Here is a 16,880-nt window from a genome sequence, read left to right on the forward strand (position 1 = left end):
CAGTGTGCAAAGCAAATAAGACAACCAGCTCGTCAACAATGCAGGACATAGATTGTAATTGTCTTGACATGATGGCTGAAGAGGGGGAAGATTTGAGACACACTCTTGCTGTCCCATTAGAAAGCAGTTGAGAAGTGTCCAACTGCATGACCAATTGCATCCTGGTCTTTAGGGTTGCAGATGATATGGTGATTTGGAGGAGCATCTTCTGTCCACTCTTCATGATAAGGAAATGTCAAAAGATTTGTGGTAATGATTGGCATGAAGAGAGCTGCCACAGTGTTGTTGGCTAGAACCCGATTGAATTGGCAATGTTATTTTAATTTGTTCTATGCGTTAAAGGTGAGCAACAAATAAATCAAGTTGTCGCTATGGCCACGAGCCAATTTCAGGCCAGAACTTCCCTCTATTACCAATGACTAGAAAATGCTTTTTTAAAAATTTGTTCGTGGGATGTGGGCATCACTGGCTCTCAGAAAAAAGTCCCCCAGATACCTCTTTTTATTGTATTTCCCCACTGAGATTTTATTCTGCCCTGGATTGAGCTTTGAGCAAAAATGTGAATGTGGCCTGGGAGAATGGCCCGTCCGCCAACCGTAAACGCGGATGAGCCAGCATTTATTGCCCTTCACTAATTGCCCTTGAGAACTGAGTGGCTTCCTAGGTCATTTCAGAGGGAATTTTAAGAGTCAACCAGGTCTGGACTCACATGTAGGCCAGGCCAGGTAAGGATGGCAGATTTCCTTCCCTAAAGGACATTAGTGAACCACATGGGGTTTTACGACAATGGTTTCATGATCATCATTAGATTCCAGATTTAATGCAAGATTTTTTTTTTACTGAATTCAAATTTTACCATCTGCCATGGTGGGAATTGAACCCTGGTCCCCAGAGCATTACCCTGGGTATCTGGAGTACTGTACAATACCACTACACCACTGCCTCCACCCACCCCCACCCCCCATCATTTTACAATTACTCCACAATTCACAGTGGCAAAAAAGTAGCAATTACAACTTACAGGTTTCACAACACGAGAAATCCTGTACAAATATCAATGTTCAAATGAACAATACTGATTTCCAAATGATAATTCTTTTCTTTTTAAGAAGAGCAAATGGTATAAAACTTGTAGTACAAAAATCAGATGTTGGAGCTGAACAATTAAACAGCAAGTATATCATATAATGGATGAAAGAGCTTATATAGAGATTGAGGAACAATCCAAGGCTGACAAGCTAAAAAATTCCTAGAATCTCACTGCAATAAAAATTTACCTCACTTGACGTCCTCAGCAAGAGATCTTCATTTCCTATTTCCAAAGAATTTGCCTAACAATATTTTTTATTGTAGGAATTGTCTAAATGCCTCTCACAATCAACATTCTTAGAGGAGCTAAAACTAAAATGGACGCTTGTAGGCCATTCCTACATTTCAGTCACTGCTTCAACCCTGCTGCAGGGGACAGTGGGGGCAGGTCTCCTGCTTCAATAGTGTTTCTTCCGGCTTGGATTTCCTTCAGGTCTCTCACAGTCAAGAACTGACTTCAGCTTGTTGAACCGTTTGCTCCACAGCCTCACATAAGTGGCCAGCCCCACCAACCAGGCACATCTCACCCCATCCATTCACTAAACCAAAGTGAACCTGAATTGCTGTAGCACCAGAAATTACTGAATAACACTCTACTTCCCTCAAACCTGAAAATATTTCAATAAAAGTAGCAAACTTCTTTGGAGCTGGTTATGTAGTCCTTCAAGTTTTCTCATCTGTGAGGTGCTAAAAATTATATCAGTATTATATACGTTGGTAGTAATCAGAACTTAATAGACCATGACCCCCTAAGAAGCAGAATCAAATGTAAATGTACCTCCTTAGTAACCTTGCCACAGTTGTCAAAATCATAAAGAGTGAAGGTCCATTCTTGATGGTTATCTTCTTCAACAGACACGTCACACTCTAGCTCCTGAAAAGAAAGTGCATTTCTCTGTTCTAAATCTCTCCTCTACTTGCAAGATTCTTTCAACAGATTGAAATGTTGTCATAACTTAAGGTACATCAGAACACCAAGTGTGGCAATGGCAGCAGTGCAAAACCTGGGCTGAATCCACTATTAAACTCTGTTGTTGTAGGGAAATAGTGAGGCACAGCATCCTCTCATAGCAGGATATTTAGGGATGGGTTACTAGTTCATTTCAGAATTAACTAGCAACGTTGCTTGCCTTCATCTTGTTGCTCTTTGAACTCCATTAGTTTAATTTTCTTTTACCCTGTATTCAATTAATGCTTTGGAAAAACATAACAGACATTCTTTTAATTGAAGTAATCTACTCTCATTAGGTTAATTCAATAGGCACTGATAGCACTTCCATCTGAATGACCATCTCAATGTGCAAACCTTGTGCACAAAACTCTAGTTAATCTAATTAACCTGACATTTACACACTCCTGCTGTTTCAGCAAATATTGCTGGGTAGCTATTTGGGTACCCTGGCTGATTTTGCCCTTTTCCAACCTATGAACACAAAGGCCAATTTCCACCTTCCCCAATCCAACCCTGGAGGCTGAGATCAGCTGTCTCAACACAAAATGCAAAAATCAAATCTGAGACCTTCCAGGTCAACACTATTCAGCTCGATATCAGATATTACATTTACCTACTGACTCACATGCAGGAGATTTGGCACAGCATTGTACAATGGAAATTGCTGACTGGTCTTGGGTGTAGCTATGATGGCACCATTTTAGGCACATGCACTCAAAGCACCTTACACACACTACAGATAAATGTATTTCACACATGTATATTTATTTCCAATCTACCATCATTCAGTAACCAAGGAAGTAAAGCAGCCATATCAAAAAACGCTCGCATTCTGCTTTCTCTCACTTTTACCAAGCGATGCACAAAAAGATTAAAAATCACAAGCATATGCGTGCGAATATTAGAATTGCAATCACATGCCCAGTGATGGCGTCTGTGACTCATTTTCTATTTGCTAGTCAGAAGTCAATTCCCCACATCCAAATTTCCAATTGGCCACATATAGGCAGTGGCTAATAAGTTGGACAGCCCTGTCCTCATTTGTGTTTTCTATCAGTTAAACAATTTTGCCAGTATATTACAACTTCAGGTTTTTGCATTAGAACATTTCATGGCAAGTGATTCATGTAACTTAAGTATGAGGTCCAATTCTATTGTAAGGGGGGGAGGGGGGAGGGGGGACGGGGTGAGGGTGACTGTTTCTGATGTGGTGCTCAGAGCATGGGGGAATAACCTTAAAATTATTCAGATTGTTCAGGGTTAATGTCAGGAAGCACTTCTTCACACAAAGAATAATGGAATCTGGAATTATTTTCCTCAAAAAGCTGTTGAGGCTGGGTCAAGTGGAAATTTCAAAACTGAGATCAATAGATTTTTTTTTCAGTAGGCAAGGATATTAAGGCATATGGAACAAAAGGCTGTGATCCAATTGAATCGTGGACTAGACTCGATTGTATGAATGGCCTACTCCTGTTCCTACATTCCTCCTGCACTTCCAGCAGGGATCAGTTGCGTAGGTCAGATATAAGACTCCAGAACTGATTTTTCAACCGTATCCCCTGTGAATGCAATTTCCTATTGGGATTGTAGAATTACCCCTAATTATTATTATGATATATTTCATAAACAGACACCATATAGGCAAAACACCCACGTTTGTTTGAACATTTTGTTTTGAAAAGGCCAATTTCAGCCGTGCCCCTTTTTTTCTTAGAACTTTCGACAATCATTCACCCTCTCCCAGATTGCAAAACTCACATCAAAGTTCAGCCGTTTCTTCCCTGTCCCTCTGCTGGTTTCTTTGCCGGGACACTTTTCTCCATCTTCTTGACTGAGAGTCGATGTCAATCCATCACATGGCTCTGCCTTCTCTGGGGGGAGCACCACTGATGAAATGGTGGGAGGGGCAGGGAAAGGGGAAAGGAAAAAGAAAAGTCAGGTTATAAATGTCTGTTTATGACTAAGGATGAGGCAAGGTCAGTTTACTAATTCTCAGTATTCTGTGTGTTGTGGCAGAAAGGACAAACCTGCATTTCCAAAGTGCCATTCACAACCTCAGCACATATTTACAGCCAATCAAGTATATTTTAAGGGTAGCCACTGTTGTAATATAGTGAATATGAGAGCGAATTTGCATGCAGCAAGATCCCACAAACACAACGTAATCATGAGCAAATTATCTGTTTTACTGATGTTTGTTAAAGGATAAATATTAGCCAGAACACTGGGGAGAACTTGAAATTAAAAATAGAACATGCTGGAAAAACTCAGCAAGCCTGGAAGCATCTGTGGAGGGAGAAACAGAGTTAACGTTTGAAGTCCATTTGACTCTTCTTCAGAGTTCTGAAGAGTCATACGGACTCGAAATGTGAACTCTGTTTCTCCCTTCACAGACGCTGTCAGGCCTGCTGAGTTTTTCCCAGCACTTTTTGTTTTTATTTCAGATTTCCAGCATCTGCAGTTTTTTTGCTTTTAACTTGGGAGAACTCTCCCGCTCTTCTTTGAAAAAAAGTGTCACGGGATCTTTTACATCCACCTCAGGGGGAAGATGGCACCTTGGTTTAACATCTCATCCAAAAGATGTCACCTCAGACTGCGCAGCACTCCATCAGTGATTCGCTGAATTGTTATTCTAGATTATGCTCGGGATTTTCCAGCCCTGTCGTGGCAAAGTCTGCCCTAGGAGATTCAGTGGCCCGACCGAAAGTCCATCGACTTTCAGCGGGACCGGACAATCCCGGCGGTGGGTGGGGCTGGAAAATCCTGCCCTATGTCTCCAGAGTGGGATTTGAATGCACAACCTTTGGACCAGGAGGTGGGAGTGTTACCAACGGAGCTGTGACAGCAAATAATCAACATCATGATCAATTAATTTTACCCTAGAACTTCATTCATGTACGCGCTACAACTAGGGTCTCCCACCCCGCTGTTCAAGACACTTTTGAAATGTATACAACCAAACTAGTTTTCACAAGTAGACCAGGTTACTTAGGATACCAAAACCAGAATTCTTAATCTTCGCTCTGCATGGATTATCCCAGACTTGAAGTTTCACCCAGGTCAAGCAAATCACTTAGTGGAGGACATTTGCAACAGCAGAAGGCAGATATAAATCATGCTCACAGACCAATGTGTATAGGCTAAAGCTTATTGGTTAGATTCATTTACAGGTTCAATAATGCACAGAAACAAAAAGCACTGCAAGGGAATGCTGCACTGTCGGAGGTGCTGCCTTTCAGATGCAACATCAAACCCTGACTGCTCTCTCAAGTAGGTGTAGAAGGTCCCACAGTGTTATTATGAAGAGCAGGGGGGAGTTCTCCCTGGTGTCCTGGTTAATATTTACCTTTCAATCAACGTTAAAACAACTTGCATTTATAAACCGCTTTTAACATAGCAATATGCCTCGAGGCACTTAACAGGGGCATTACCAAGGGAAATTTGACACCGAGCCACAAATGGAGATATTAGGGCAGTTGGCCAAAAGCTTGGTCAAAGAGGTAGATTTTGAAGAGGAGAGAGAAGTGGAGGTTTAGGGAGGGGATTCCAGAGCTTAAGGCCTAGTAGCAGGAGGCATGGCCGCCAATGTTGGGTCAAAGGAAATTGGGGGTGCGCAACAAGCCAAAATTGGAGATCTGAATTGCAGAGCTCTTGAAGGGTGATAGGAATTGGAAGAGGTTACAGGGGTAATGAGAAATTTGAACATGTGGATGAAATTTTAAAACTGAAGTGTTACCGGACGGGAAGACAATGTTGATCCATGAGCACAGGGGCGATGGCTGCACAAGACTTGGTGCAAGTTAACATACAGCCAGCAGAGTTCTGAATGAACTGAAGTTTAAGATGGGCGGAAGATCAGAGGCTGGCAAGCAGAGCATTGGAATTGCCCCAAAACTGTTCACTAGTTTCAGAAACTGCAAATCGCTCATTGGGCCTCCTTTTTTCAATATATAGACTTTCTTTACAAAACTTCTCATATGTGCATGTAGGCATTTTGATTTCTCCCTCTACTTCACAAATTCCCAAAAGAAACAGGAACACGGTTCCCATGCAAACAGCAGATAGGGTTAATTAAAGAGCAGAGCATGGCACAGGACCAAGAAATGCAGCCTCAATGTGCCAAATGATCTTTTCCTCTTTCGAAACATTCTCAAGTTCTTGCAATTCCAATGTAAAGTCACATGATATGCACATTAATTTGGTCAAAGGTGACTTCATTTCCTGAATGTATCATTCATGTTAATGACCTGGTCTCCCAAGATACTGGTGGCTCACCAAAGCAAACAAAAAGACAAATTAAAATTTGTTCCAGTTTCTGAGCAGATAGCTCTCACCTTCACTTACCGAAGGGAAGAACTTGCATTTGTATAGCATCTTTCACATTCTCAGAACATCCCAAAGCGCTTTACAGAACTGGACTGGCCATATAAATACTGTGGCTACAGAAGCAGGTCAGGGGCTAGGAATCCTGTGGCGAATAACTCACTTCCTGACTCCCTAAAGCCTGTCCACCATCTGTGAGGCACAAGTCAGGAGTGTGATGGAATACTCCCCACTTGCCTGGATGAGTGCAGCTCCAACAACACTCAAGAAGCTTGACACCATCCAGGACAAAGTTGCCGGCTTGATTAGCACCTGACCCACAAACATCCGCTCCTTCCACCACTGACGCACAATGGCAGCAGTGTGTACCATCTACAAGCTGCACTGTAGGAACTCACCAAGCCTCCTTAGACCTTCCAAGCCCATGACCACTATCATCTAGAAGGACAAGAACAGCAGACATATGGGAACATCACAACCTGGAAGATTCCCTCTAAGCCACTCACCATCCTTTCTTGGAAATATATCATGGTTCCTTCACTATCAAAATCCTGGAACTCCCTCTCTAACAGCACTGTGGGTGCACCTACACCACATGGACTGCAGCGGTCCAAGAAGGCAGCTCACCACCACCTTCTCAGGGGCAATTTGAGATAAGCAATGAATGCTGGTCTAACCAGTGATGCTCACATTCCATGAATGAATAAAAAAAAACTTCTACCTTATTATTATTGTGCCATGAAGGTAGGAAAATATCCTGAGCACAAGTAGAAAAAAACTGACAGTGAGTCAAAGTAGACATTGAGACAAGTGACAGGCAATGATGTATATGTGGAGTTTAGTCATTGTTTTAGGGGATAGTAGGAAATGAGGCAGTCAATTTGCACACAGCAAAATCCCACAAACAGCAATGACATAAATGGCCAGATTATCTATTTAAGTGATGTCAATTGAGGGATAAATATTGGCAGGACTTCCTTCTGCTGAAAAGGAATGCACCATGCAGAAAAACTTTCATGTGATAGTCCAGATGGGATTTGGATGAAGCCAGGTGATAGAGGAGGCCAAATGCACAGGAAACAATGTTTGCCAGGGAAGGATTCCAAACAAGAAATCTTCTAAAAAATGTATTTGCTTTAGAAAATTTCTGAGAATTCCTGGAATTTCAGGAGCTGTCTTAACTTCTGTCTTCTGCATAGCTACTTTGAATGAAACAATAATAATTTTTAAAATACGACATGTTTCTGTTGGATTCCAATAAATCTGCATCCTGTGCTGGCTGATCAAAGATCCTTACTTGAATTGCGATGTAATAACTGTAACCACATGGAGTCAATGGGGTGCAAATTAGTTCTCGTTGTGCCCATTTTTCAATTGGAAAAATCGGGGGGGGGGGGGGGGAAGAGACAAATAACAAATTTCAGGAAATGACATCCTGTACCTGAACCATATTTGTAACTACTACAGCCGAGCATCCTTTATCTGTACAAGTGAAAACCAAACATATCCAAAAACTGCATGTTTTTTTTGAATGGACCCGAACATGAGCCATCATGAAACTCACCTACCTTTAGCACAGGAAGTCTGTGATCTGAGCCGACATGAACCTCATTGACCGGACCCGACCTTTAGCATGGGAAGTCTAGTTGTTTGCCTGCATTGTTTACAGTCAAACACTCTCACCTTGCTTTGTGATTTTTGTGCTTTCATTCCTCAGTGTAAGAGTTGGCAAATGGAGAAACAACCTAGTATTTGTACAATTATAGCTAGCCTAGGCATAGGCTATTGTAATGTAAGTGGGCTTAGTCCTACTGTGTATATACGGTTGCTATATTACATCCAAAACCAAAATTATCTGAAGACCGAAGTGCAATCAGCCCCAAGGGTTTTGGATAAAGGATACTCAACATATAGCTTTTAAGGCAAAGAGTTAAAACAGCCACTTACGGAAGCAAAGGGGGAGTCCAATACCCCATGTGGAAACTGGTTTGGATCAAGGAAAGCAGATGCTGAGTGTTGTATATTTTATATCTCTAATGTGTGTAACAGGTTTTACTTACAGCACTTTAAAATATCTACTCCATATGCTTCAGCTCTAGCTTCCAGCTCTTCCTACAGCTTTATTTACTTTCTTTTGAGTCTACACCCAGCTTAACTAATCAAGCATAGTGAGCATAAATTGTAAACAGGCTCACGATCAAACACAGAACAATTGAACACTACATTGGACCTGCTGCACTCAGGATTCCATTTGGTCTGTACAGCATGAGCCATGACCATCCCCAAAATTTACTTTTAAAAAATTACTGTTAACTTAGAGCCAGAAGAAGCAAGCATTTCCTCTCCCCTCCCCACAACTCCATAGTCCTTACAATGGCTCCTCTCTCCAGAACCCCACCCGTCTTGTCAATCCCCACTGACTGCCACCTCTCCACCCCTGCCCTACCCTCAAGCCCCCAGTGAAACAACTGTGCTGCTGGGAGAGGCGCAGCAGCTTGAACTAAAAATATTTTGAGGCATGAATCTGGCTGGATGTCATCTGTCATGGGCCCAAGAATGGGCATCCAACCTTGTCTTCAAAACTTGCATAGATACCTACAATAGAACAATGTTAGAATCCAAATCCCTGACCTCAGGGTCCAACACAGATTTTAATTCCCAATTATCTCCAATTACTGATGCTAGCAGATAACATAGAATTTACAGCACAGTAAAAAGCCTTCAGCCCAACAGGTCTATGCAAGTGTTTACACTCCAGATGAGCCTCCTTCCACCCCTCTTCATGTAACCCTATCGGTATAACCTTCTGTTCCTTTTTCCTCTCCTGTACTGATCTGGTTCCCCCTTAAATGCATCTGTGCTATTCGCATTTATTGCTCCATGTGGTAATGAGTTCTACATTCTCAACATTCTTTGGGTAAAGAAGTTTCTTCTGAATTCTCAATTGGATTTATTGATGACTATCATAATTAACTTCCCCTAGTTTTAGAACTTCCTTAATAAATGGAAACATCTTCTCTACATTTACTATCAAATTCCTTCAGGATTTTAAAGGCCTCCATCAGCTTTCCTGATAGTTACATCCTCTCAGCTTCGACATTGTAATTTTTTTTTGGCAGTTTCCCTTTTACAATATGGAAACCAGGACTACCCACAGTATTCTAAATGTGTTGTAACTAAGATGCCATACGAGTTGAACATTACTTCCCAGCTTTTCAATTCTATTCCTCTAGAAATTAACTCCAGTTCTTTGTTTGCAATTTTTAATGGGCACGTTATCTTGCTTCCTTATTCCTCACATCAAATCACCAAATGCACCACCTCACACTTATAAAATTAATTTGCTATTTACACATCCATTTATTAGCTTTGTCTTGCATTTTGTTACAGAATATTTCAGAGTTAATTATATCCCCCAATTTGTTGGTGTCCACAAATTGTGAGATTGAACTTGCAATTCCAAATCACCTGCACAAATGATGAGCAGCGGTGTTCTGTTCTAGGGGTGCAAATTTAGGATTTTTCCACCAATAAGATATCATTGAGAACAGGCCTTAACAAACCTCCAGACTCGCAAAATCCCAACATCTCTTAAATAAAAATGTATTCTTTCACAGGATGTGGGCGTCACTGGCCAGGCCAGCATTTACTACCCATCCCTAATTGCTCTTGAGCAGGTGGTGGTAAACCGCCTTCTTGGACTTCTGCAGTCCATGTGGCATAGGTACACCCTCAATGCTGTTAGGAAGGGGGCTACAGGATTTTGAGCCAGTGACAGTGAAGGAACAGCGATATAGTTCCAAGTCAGGATGGTGTGTGGCTTGGAGGGGAACTTGCAGTTGGCGGTGTTCCATTGCATCTGCTGCCCTTGTCCTTCTAGGTGGTAGAGGTCACAGGTTTAGAGGTCATGGGTTTGGAAGGTGCTATTGGAGGAGCCCTGGTGAGCTGCTGCTTGTAGATGGTACACACTGCTGCCATTATGCGTCAGTGGTCGAAGGAGTGAATGTTTAAGGTGGTGGATGCTTTGTTCTGGACGATGTCAAGCTTTTTAGGTGTTGTTAGAGCTCCACTCATCCAGGCAGGTGGAGATTATTCCATCACACTCCTGACTTGTGCCCTGTAGATGGTGGACAGGTTTTGGGAGTCAGGAGGTGAGCTACTCCCCATAGAATTCCCAGCCTTGACCTGCTCTTGTCATCACAATATTTAGATGGCTGTTCCAGTTTAGTTTCAGGTCAGTGCTAATCCCCTAGAGAATGATGATGGGGGATTCAACAATGGCAATACCATTGAATGTTAAGGGGCAATGGTTAGATTTTCTCTTGTTGGAGATGGTCATTGCCTGGCACTTAAGTGGCAAGTAACATTCGTGTCATACATCAGTCCAATCCTGAATGTTGTCCATGTCTTGCTGCACTTGGACACAGACTGCTTTAGTATCTGAAGAGTCACGAAACATGCTGAACATTTTGCAATCATCAGCAAACATACCCACTACTGACCTTATAATGGAGGGAAAGTCATTGATGAAGAAGCTGAGGAATTCTTGCAGCTATGTCCTAGAACTAGGAAGATTGACCTCCATTCATTTTCCTTTGTGCTAGGTATGACTCCAACCAGTGGAGAGTTCCCCCCCACCGCCCCACAATTCCCACTGACTCCAGTTTTGCTAGGGCTTCTTGATGCCACACTTGGTCAAATGCTACCTTGACGTCAAGGGCAGTCACCCTCACCTCTCGAGTTTAGCTCTTTTGTCCATGTTTGGATCAAGACTGTAATGAGATCAGGAGCTGAATGGCCCTGGTGGAACCCAAACTAAAACTAAAAAATAGGATATAAATGAAAGCATGACAGAGCTATCTGAGCTCTAAATTGTACAGGTTCAACAACTACAGCACAGTCCTCCTGTTATGGTTTCATTTTTCTCTTTTTGAAAAAAAATTCATAAAACACAAAGCTAGACTCAATAATTTAGTTTTGAATTCAGCATTACTTGCTACAATTGTGAAGTTCATAAGATTATTATGTTTGAGACTATCTTTAAATTTAGGGTAAATGAAGGAAGGGGTCATGTGATCTGTTCTGAAGTCTGTCTGACAGTAAGCCTGGGTGGTTTGACTATTAGAGATCAAAGAAAACCTTATCTTGTTTTACTGGGAAGGCAGCACAAGGTATTTATGCTTGGAGATATTGGCAGCTGTCTCTGAGTTTACAATGAGTAGAACTCGAGTCTCCCAAAGTCCCAGAAAGGTTTTGAAGGTACCAGATTCTAAACCGTTGCACTGTAAACTGCCTGTTTACTTCAAAGATGAAAGAGATTTGGGGTCAAGGAAAGCTAATTAGCATATCTACCTGGATGCAAAGCCATTATGTTTCACGTTGCCATGGGGAAGAAGGTGGATGAAGCCATTTGTGAGGTCAGACTACAGGCTTCCCTACAAATCAATGACCATTACAGACAGACAGCAGTTTTGGTGTGGTCAGCAGAAAGAAGAGGCTGCTTGGTTTTGTAAGCTACCATAGCTAGATGCAGGAGGGAGACAATCTCCAAACAGACACATCCTGCAGCCATCCAAGGATTCTAAGAGATTTAACCTGGCATGACAAGAGGGAAGGAGAATCAGTGGAACAGGCTTTACTGCTGGTGATGGATTTAAGGAACTCTCAAAAATTGGGGAAAGCAGCTGGAAACAGTCACTCAAAGTTACTATTTCGTACGTGACAAGTATAAAAAGAGAACATTCCTTTGTTGCCTACTATAAGAAAATAGTGTTTAGTCACAAATCGCTTTTCAGTCATTTGCGCAGCAAACATTTTAAAATGTGAAATCTTGTCACGTCATTCTTTCAACTAATAACTTTTAAAGAGATTTGAACTTCCAATTTTCAGTCTCTACGCAGATCGTAACATTTTATATAATAGTGAGTTCCACATTCTAACCACTCACGGAGGAAAATATTTTCTCCCGAATTCCCCGTTTGATTTATTAGTGATCATCATACATTTATGGCCTCCTTCACATTCCTTATTTAGGAACAGGGAACATGAACCTGTGCCCTATAAAAGTTGCTTTTAGACCTATATAAATAGTTAAAAGATTGACACCCATTCTGAAGTCCTCTGAAGTTCTTGCTCACTAATAGCTAGCAAAGACCCAAGGATCCTCGCTTAAAAAAGGATCAATAAAAAGCAAACACATTCCTGACTAGATCTGTGGAGATAAATGGATATTTATGCCAAGGTCAACAGGAACAAGTGTGAGGTTTATATGCTTGTGGCACATGTCTCCAGGCCCTGGCCACTGTTCCCTCCCCAGCGAGCCAGAAATCACAGCCAAGAAACTTTAGAGAGCAATGCCATTAGAATACACAAAACCCACATTCCCAGTGAATGGAATTGTATAACTGACATCATGTATCTTTAAGGCAAACACAATTGCATTTGCACTGAGAGCACATTGGGCACAATTGTCATTGCCAAAGTGACAGTCAGCACAGTTTTGCTTCTGGCATAGCCCGCACAACATGTCCTTGACAAAGGCACCCATGTAGCCAGCCCCAGCCAGCAGTAGGAGCCTATGAAGGAGCACTATCCTGATATCACACAGCCCAACCAGCTGATGCAATGCCAGAAAACCCAATTTGGACCACATAGTCCAGACAATGAATTTGCACAATGCTCTGCAAACAACCAGCACTAAGCTGCAAGATGGGCCCAGCATGATTGTTTCTTAAAGGATCAGGCAAGGTAATTTTTAAGAACTTTTACTAATGCAAAGTGTCAGGATAAGTACTCTGGAGTGTATCTGGCGCTGAATTCTTGGATTTGCCAGCAAGCGTTACAGCATCCTCAAAGGGAGAGCAGAGGAGCAAATGACTTGGCCACATAATGGCTGCAACAGGGACAAGGGCTGCATTTACAGTGTTGCTGGTTTTCCGCAGCACTATAGGGTGCTGAAGCACAAGCTGCAGAGAGAACAAGTTTCTTCATGATGTCCTCTGTCAACTTGTCACAGTAACAAGGGCTGTCTGTCAGGCCAGCCAGTGTGTGCCCTCCTCACCACTCTCCTGAATGCTGACTTTTCAAGTTCCTCATGAGTACTCTGCTGCAGAACTCATCTGTAACCTTGCCCTCCGCTGAGCTGGCAAATGATCCATCCTTTCCCTCTGCCTGTCTGCAGCCTACTCACGCCCGGTGTTAATCCCAACTCCAAAAATATCTTGAAGGTATATGCGGTACCTATATCTGAACTGGTAACTGTGAATATTAGGTCAACTAATACATACATACGAACACACGAACTAGGAACACGAGTGGGCCATGTGGCCCCTCAAGCCCGCTCTGCCATTCCGTAAGATCACGATTGATATGATTGTAACCTTGACTTCACATTCCTGCCTATGCCTGATAAGCTTACACCCCTTTGCTCATCAAGAATCTAAGTACCTCTGGCTTAAAAATATCCAAGGACTGTTTCCACTGCCTTTTGAGGAACAGAGTTTCAAAGACACTCAACCCTCAAAGAATTTCTCCTCATCGCTGTCTTAAGTGGGTGCCCCCTTACTTTTAAATAGTGACCCTTGGTTCTAGATTCTCCCACAAGGGGAAACATCCTTTCAACATCTGCCCTGTAACGAAGGGGACTTGTCATTATTACTGTGCTGTTGTACTCTCTTTCTTGGTCCTTGGGCTACTGTAACTGGGCAAACTTGGGGGTCTAAAAGCAGGAACTCAGAAGGGAAAGGTTGGTGTGAGGGAAGAGGTGCAGTGAGAAGCACTCTTGCTTCTCACCCATGGTCAGCATCAGTAACTTGCCCATCACAACAGATAACAGGATGAGTGGGTATTAGGTGTTGAGAAGGGGCATAATGCAGGAATTTACCATAATCTTCAATGTTTTCAGTGAAGTCAGATGCCAAGGCCTCTGTTGCCACTGGCCTAATGGTGCTAAGTGCCTTCTCCTCTGTGGTAACCAGGAGATGAAGGCAATCTTATCCCACATTGGTTTTGCTCTGCTCCCTTTTATTGTGTGTGTCAGTGACTGTGTAGTGCTGTGTTTGGGTAATCCTGCATACCTCCAGCTCAGCTTTGGCATGTGGAAGCAGTGAGAGGTGTGAGGCTGGCACCATTGGTAGGTGTGTGTGTGTGGGTGAAGCAGAACATGTGGATGCTAGGTGTGAGCCCTGAGTACCAGGGAGTGCTGATAGGCAAGTAATGGCAATGTGATACATTGAACAGTATGGGAAGTTGGCGGTGTGGTGGGTCAGAGATGTCATGAGATGATGCATTCATGGATCTTGACTATTCATGTGAGGCCATTCCACTTGTGGCACTGCTGCCAGGTACTCAGGTCCAGAGCCTGAGGGTTGACTTCCTTGACCATCTGATCCCAATACCCCACAAACATTCCTTGGAAGCATGGCACCTCTCCTCTTGTCCATCTCCACTGCTAATTGCTCCAACTCTACATCAGTCATCCTGGAATCCTCAATCCTCTCCCAGCTTTGTTGTTAAATTTTCCACATTTTAAATTTGTGCAAAGATATTTGCCTTTTAGATGGACAGACTAGCTTTAGGAAGAGTAGGTTGGCTGTAACGTGCTCTTAACGCAATGCTGATCAGCCCCCTACTAAACACAAGAGGCAGCATAGCTCAAAGAGACTTGCATTTATATAGTGCTTTTCATGGCCATTGAATGTCTCAAATCACTTTACAGCCAATGAAGTACTTTTGAAATGTAGTCACTGTTATAATGCAGGAAGAGTGACAACTAATTTGGAAACAGCAAATTCCCACATACAGCAACGTGATAATGACTAAATAATTTTTTTTTGTGATGTTGATTGAGAGATAAATACTGGTCAGGATACCCTGTGTTTTAATATCTCATCTGAAAGACAGTGCAGCAACTCTTCAGATATTGCACTGGAGTGTCAGCTTTAATTTTTACACTTAAGCCCAGGAGATGGGGCTTGAACCTGGAACCTTGTGACGCAGAGAATGGAGTGCTACCAACTGAGCCACAGCTGATACTTGGTGTAATCATGGTAATGGGGTGGGAGCACCAAATTTACGTACTGCCCAACTGCAATGAATCTGCCACAGGCAGGTTACCATTTGCAACCTGTGGCCAAAAAATGGTGCATATGAATTTTAAGCCTGTTGTGTTTTTGCAAAAAAATGAATGATTTGCATTTATATAGTGCCTTTAATGACCTCAGGATGGTCCAAATCACTTTACAGCCAATGAAGTAACATAAAAAACGCTGCAACTGATGTGTGTGTGGCAAGATCCTATGAACAGCAATTAAGATAAATTGCCATGTAATAAGTTTTAATGGTATTTGGCAAGGGATAAATATTAGCCAGGACACCAGGAAGAAATCCCCTGCACTTCTTCAAAATACCATCATGCTATCTTTTACATCGACATCGGAGGGCAGATGAATCGGGTGCCAAAAATCCAGCCTCTGGAGAGAATTCATTTGGGTCACAAGTAAAGTGAAGTGGGGGAAGGTGCATTGTGGGGGGTGGTAGTGGGGGTGGTGGGTGAGAGGGTGGTCGACAGAGGGAATGCTTTCTTGTTTCTTTCATGCTGCCTCAATCTGCAGAATTACAGTTTCATTTTACATTAAGGCTGACCCTGTGCTTGCGGGTTCATTAAGGGACTGCCAGACCAGGAGCCAATTTTAAAATTCTCACCCTTGTGTTCAAATCCAACCCCCACACCCCATGGCTATACCCCTTCCCTATCTCTAAGTTCCTTCAGCCCTCTGCGCCTTTGCTGGCCTCCCATCCATCCCGATTTCGCTTGCTCTGGAATTTCCTTTCTAAGTCTCTTTAAGGGACATCTTAAAGAAGAAAAATCTTTCTGTCCTAGTATCGCCTGATGTGACTCACTGTTAAATTTCGTCTGATAGCTCTTCTTTAAAGTATTTTGGGACATTTTACTCTCTTAAAGGCGCTATATAAATACAGGTGGTTGTTGTCTAGACAGGACAAGTGGATGATTACACTTCATTTGGAAAGCTCCAGGTACAGTTCCCTGCTCAATGCTGGTGTTTTGTTTGAGCAATATTTGTCCACGATCATGGTTTTAATTTAAAACCAGAAGCAGCAAGGAGATCATTCTATCCAACCTACAGGTGAAGGGTTACACTAACAAAACCGATACTGAACTGACTAATAGCGAAGTAGCTACAGTCCTCTAGATCAACTGTTTTAAAAACAAAAAAAATCATTTACCTCCATTAAGCTTTGAGGCAACCATGAAAAGAAGCAGTCTTCAAATTTCAAATCAACAGATTGAAATCATTTACTCTACATGTGAGATTATGGAGAATAATGGATACCTGGAAGTGATTAGCAAGCTATAATCTCACTGGAGAAGGGTCAAACAACGTTTTAAAAAAAGAGAAACATCTGAAAGTGGAGATGAAATTGGAGACTAATAATCACTCCCAGCTATGAATCACTTTACTTTTTCTTTAGTTAAGCATATATGAACAATTTACTC

At 42.3% G+C, this 16,880-nt stretch overlaps 1 protein-coding gene across 2 annotated transcripts in view; it reads right to left on the reverse strand.

Moving 5' to 3' along the window:
- The window catches only part of nkd2b (NKD inhibitor of WNT signaling pathway 2b), a 132,578-nt gene that overhangs the window by 13,601 nt on the left and 102,097 nt on the right, over positions 1-16,880 (reverse strand). Inside the window, exons 5-6 of one of the 2 annotated variants that reach the window (XM_041185012.1) lie at positions 3,800-3,927; positions 1,868-1,963 (exon numbers count right to left, since the gene is read on the reverse strand). In XM_041185012.1, the coding sequence (XP_041040946.1) occupies positions 1,868-1,963; positions 3,800-3,927 (224 nt within the window). The remainder of the gene's footprint in view (positions 1-1,867; positions 1,964-3,799; positions 3,928-16,880) is intronic. The other variant, XM_041185013.1, reaches the window with a different exon arrangement.

Source organism: Carcharodon carcharias, chromosome 3 (assembly GCF_017639515.1).
Source record: "Carcharodon carcharias isolate sCarCar2 chromosome 3, sCarCar2.pri, whole genome shotgun sequence".
In the NCBI taxonomy this organism is placed as follows: domain Eukaryota; kingdom Metazoa; phylum Chordata; class Chondrichthyes; order Lamniformes; family Lamnidae; genus Carcharodon; species Carcharodon carcharias.